Genomic DNA, 3,575 nt, shown 5'->3' with positions numbered 1-3,575 from the left:
ATAAATATAATTATATTTATTTAGGTGGTGCCAAATTACAAATTTAATCTTAGTTAATTGTAATTAATTATATATTTGTATATAACAAGTAAATTTTTTTAAAATCAAGCAGGTGCCAAGGCACCTGCTGGCATAGGAGTGGCTACACCACTGCTAATTTTTATCTGTTAGGGACTAAAGCGGATATCGTAAAACGTAAAATTCCGCAAACAACCATATTTACTCTAAATTAAAAGTTCTAAAAAAAACCAAGAGTTGCTTGTTTCAACCAAAACAAAAAAAGCAACAAGCACGACTACATTTGAACTTGTGGGGAAGGAGTAGCGTTAGGGTTTTGGCTTACATTATTTTTTTTGGTCTCGCATTGTGAAGAAGAATCGAGAAAATGTTCAACGGTGACCCTCCTTTGCCCTCTATCCCTAACCCCACCACCGAGCAGATTCAAAAGGTGACGACTTTTTTTCATGACCCATTTTTATGCTTGATTAACCATATCATATTACGTTGTTTAAGGTTCTAGATTTATCTCTCTGCCTATGTTCCTGTTGGGGTTCTATAAAAATGTCACCTTTCCCTGTTGTCTCTTTTTCTTGTCCGATTCTTGTTTAGTTAAATGGCACTAAATGTGTGTGGTGCTGACCTCTTTTTCTTTCCTTGTACCTTAAGTTATTGATTTGGCTTTCACCTTTCGTTAAACTTTCCACATTTTCTTGAATCGAATATACGTGATAACATTAACTGCATAATTTCCTTCCATGTAGAATGTCGTGCCTCTGTGAAAATTTGCTTTATCAAATTTATTTCATACTGCATATATTCCTCATTGGTAACAGAGGTGGTAAAAACTTTTGCAAAGGAATGTGGGGTAAAAATTAATAATTATATGGTTCAAAGGTCAAATGAATGGTGCATTTTTGTAAAACTTTTGGACTTTTAATTGAAACAATGGTTACTAGACTTTATGTGTCTGCTTATCTCATTTATCCTTGGTGCAGTACTTGGAGGAGAATAAGGAGCTGATCCTAACAATATTGGAAGCTCAAAACCTGGGAAAGTTCACCGAGATCGCCCAGTTAGTAGCAAAATTATTTTTTGTTGCTTATATTTGTTTCTGGGTAGTACCAGGTGGTTTCAGTTGCATTCTCTTCAAGTATCTGCCATGGGCCTCTGAAGCATTTTCTTTGTACTTCTTCATTCTCTTGCATACCATTTAGGTCTCTATGGCAGTTATCTTGGAAACCTTCTACTTTACATAAATATATCATCCTTGTTTGGCTGCTCTTCACCTAAGATTATATCTCACTTGAAAAACAAGGTCTGCCTTGGTTGTTTCTTTGATTACAGCACATATAATATGGTTACATGGATCTCAGTTAAGGTGTAAACAGGGGTTAATGCAGCCAACATTCAATTGTATAATAACTTCAGGGAATAAACTTTTATTATAGAATTGTGCAATTATGAAATTACATGTTCATGAACACGTATATGTTTCTTTCTGTTTGAACCATTCTATCTGTTGTACCTGTTCATTCATACACTGGCGCAGATATTTGCTTATCCCTGGTTAAATATATGTTAGTTTAGATGTAAAGTCGCCCAAACTGCTGCTAAAATAGAATTTATTTCTATCACAGAATAATATACTTAAACTGAGGTGCTTTGAGTAGAAGAAGCTGAGAAAATCGGAGGCAATAGAAGACGAGTGAGGATATTCTAACTACCAAAATTTCTTACTACTAGCTTACTACCCATCACATCACTATTGGATCAAAAAGAGAGAATGTTAAAAAGTTGTTGAAGAGAGAGAAAATGTTAATCTAATGGTGATTAGATAGATAGTAAGTTGGTAGTGGAAAATTTTGGTAGTGAAAATATCCCTCCTCATAAAAGACATGTCTGTCATCTGATATGGTCATAAATAATGGAAAGGCAAAGAAAAAATTAAATGACCATAACAAGTAATTTGGGCTGGATTTTCTTTCATTTTTTCGACACATATCTTAGAGTATCATATACCATAAGCTGATTTCCACGTGTTTGGAACACAATTGTGCCATCTTGTATATCAGTTGTCAATAATATTTATTGAAGTTATATCATAGATCGAAATATTATACTATGTTACATATCCCAATTTACCCCTTTCTCTTTTCATTTGATGAATGTTAGAGTCATTCTAGGGTGTTATTACATTTAAATTTGTTTGTGTTGCAAGTTTCATGTATTAACTTAACATTGTTGTTGCCTTCTCAATTGTTATCTGTGGTTTATCACTATGTTGCACCGACACCAATACGGGACACGGGATACGACACGACACTCTGACACGTAAATTCTAAAAAATGTTAAATTTTGACACGTTAGGACACGTTTTGATATTATATAATATTTTTAATTTATGTAATGTATATTATATTTAGTATTCAATTATCTAACAAAAAAATAAAGTTAAACTTATAATACCCATCATTTTTACAAAAAAACATAAGATATCTCAAATATTTATATTAAACTTAATAAAATCGTAATCGTAATCTAACGAATCTAATAGTTGGAACTCAAAATGCAACGCAACGAATCTTTGAACCTTTTTTGAGTCTTTGCAACGAATATTGGAGTGTCGGAAAGTGTCGGGAAGTGTCGGACATGACACGTCAGGATTTTTGAAGTGTCGATTATCATATTATTTATACATTAATAATAATTAAGCTAGTGCATTGGATTATGACATATTACTGGAATAACCTGATACAGATGTCAAGCCAAGCTTCAGCATAACTTGACTTTTCTTGCCAAACTGGCCGATGCTGGGCCTCAGGCACAGATACATTCTCAGGTTTTTTAGCTCATTAACTAATCCAGCCAAACCTAGTTTTGAATTGTAACTTTTCCTCTTCTATGTATAATGTAAATCTCTCATACAGGTTTATTGTGCAACAGGGGCAAGGCATGCAGCATACGCAGGTAGCAATGTCTCAGCAACAACCAAATCTTTCTACCTCAAACTTGTCTTTGGACATGATTGATCAGCATCAGCAGCACCAACAACAACATCATTTGACAATGTCTCTACAACAACCTGATCTATCTACTTCAAAGTTACCTTTTCAGATGAATGAGCAGTACCATAAGCTACCAGCTTTCTTCCAGCAAAATCAACTTATCCATGGACCAATGGTTAGCTTTCCTGGTACAAATAGTGGCATGTTTCAGGCATCGCAGACCAGACCTGGTTATCTGCCAGATATGCCAGCAAGTAACCATGGTTCAGATGTTGGTCCTGGTTGGTCTTAGGGAAGTCTTCTCGTGAAAACACCATGAATATATGTTTCAATTTTATTTATGGTCCTATTTTGTAAACAACTGCTATAACTTTTTATAACTGAAAAATTAATATAAAAACGAAATATACATTTTATTTTTATCAAATTATCTATTATTTTTTATTTTCTTTCCATTATGTTAGTGCTCTCTTTTATTGTTTTCTTATCAGTTGAAAAATACATTCGGTTCAGTGAAATATCATGAATAAATTGCACGCTCCTTTTCTAAGAGATTGATTTATATTGCAC

The 3,575-nt window shown here is 33.7% G+C and overlaps 1 protein-coding gene across 1 annotated transcript; it reads left to right on the top strand.

Annotated features, from left to right (window-relative positions):
* Nucleotides 1–385: 385 nt before the first annotated feature.
* On the top strand, nucleotides 386–3,297 carry LOC133286942 (GRF1-interacting factor 1-like). The gene is made up of 4 exons (XM_061484459.1): nucleotides 386–448; nucleotides 996–1,072; nucleotides 2,758–2,839; nucleotides 2,944–3,297. Exons 1-4 carry the CDS (start codon nucleotides 386–388, stop codon nucleotides 3,295–3,297), a joined length of 576 nt encoding a protein of 191 aa, XP_061340443.1.
* Nucleotides 3,298–3,575: the final 278 nt, after the last annotated feature.

This window comes from Gastrolobium bilobum, unplaced genomic scaffold, assembly GCF_033153095.1.
Source record: "Gastrolobium bilobum isolate Gb01-03AN ecotype WA unplaced genomic scaffold, APGP_CSIRO_Gbil_v1 utg36819, whole genome shotgun sequence".
In the NCBI taxonomy this organism is placed as follows: Eukaryota; Viridiplantae; Streptophyta; class Magnoliopsida; order Fabales; family Fabaceae; genus Gastrolobium; species Gastrolobium bilobum.
This window is presented reverse-complemented; position numbering and strand designations above follow the sequence as displayed.

Excerpts from the sequence above, each read along its gene's own strand:
- LOC133286942 (XM_061484459.1), top strand. The coding sequence starts at position 386 with ATGTTCAACGGTGACCCTCCTTTGCCCTCTATCCCTAACCCCACCACC. Across the intron at positions 449-995 it reads CCACCGAGCAGATTCAAAAG|TACTTGGAGGAGAATAAGGA; the intron begins GTGACGACTTTT and ends TCCTTGGTGCAG. Across the intron at positions 2,840-2,943 it reads AGGCACAGATACATTCTCAG|GGGCAAGGCATGCAGCATAC; the intron begins GTTTTTTAGCTC and ends ATTGTGCAACAG.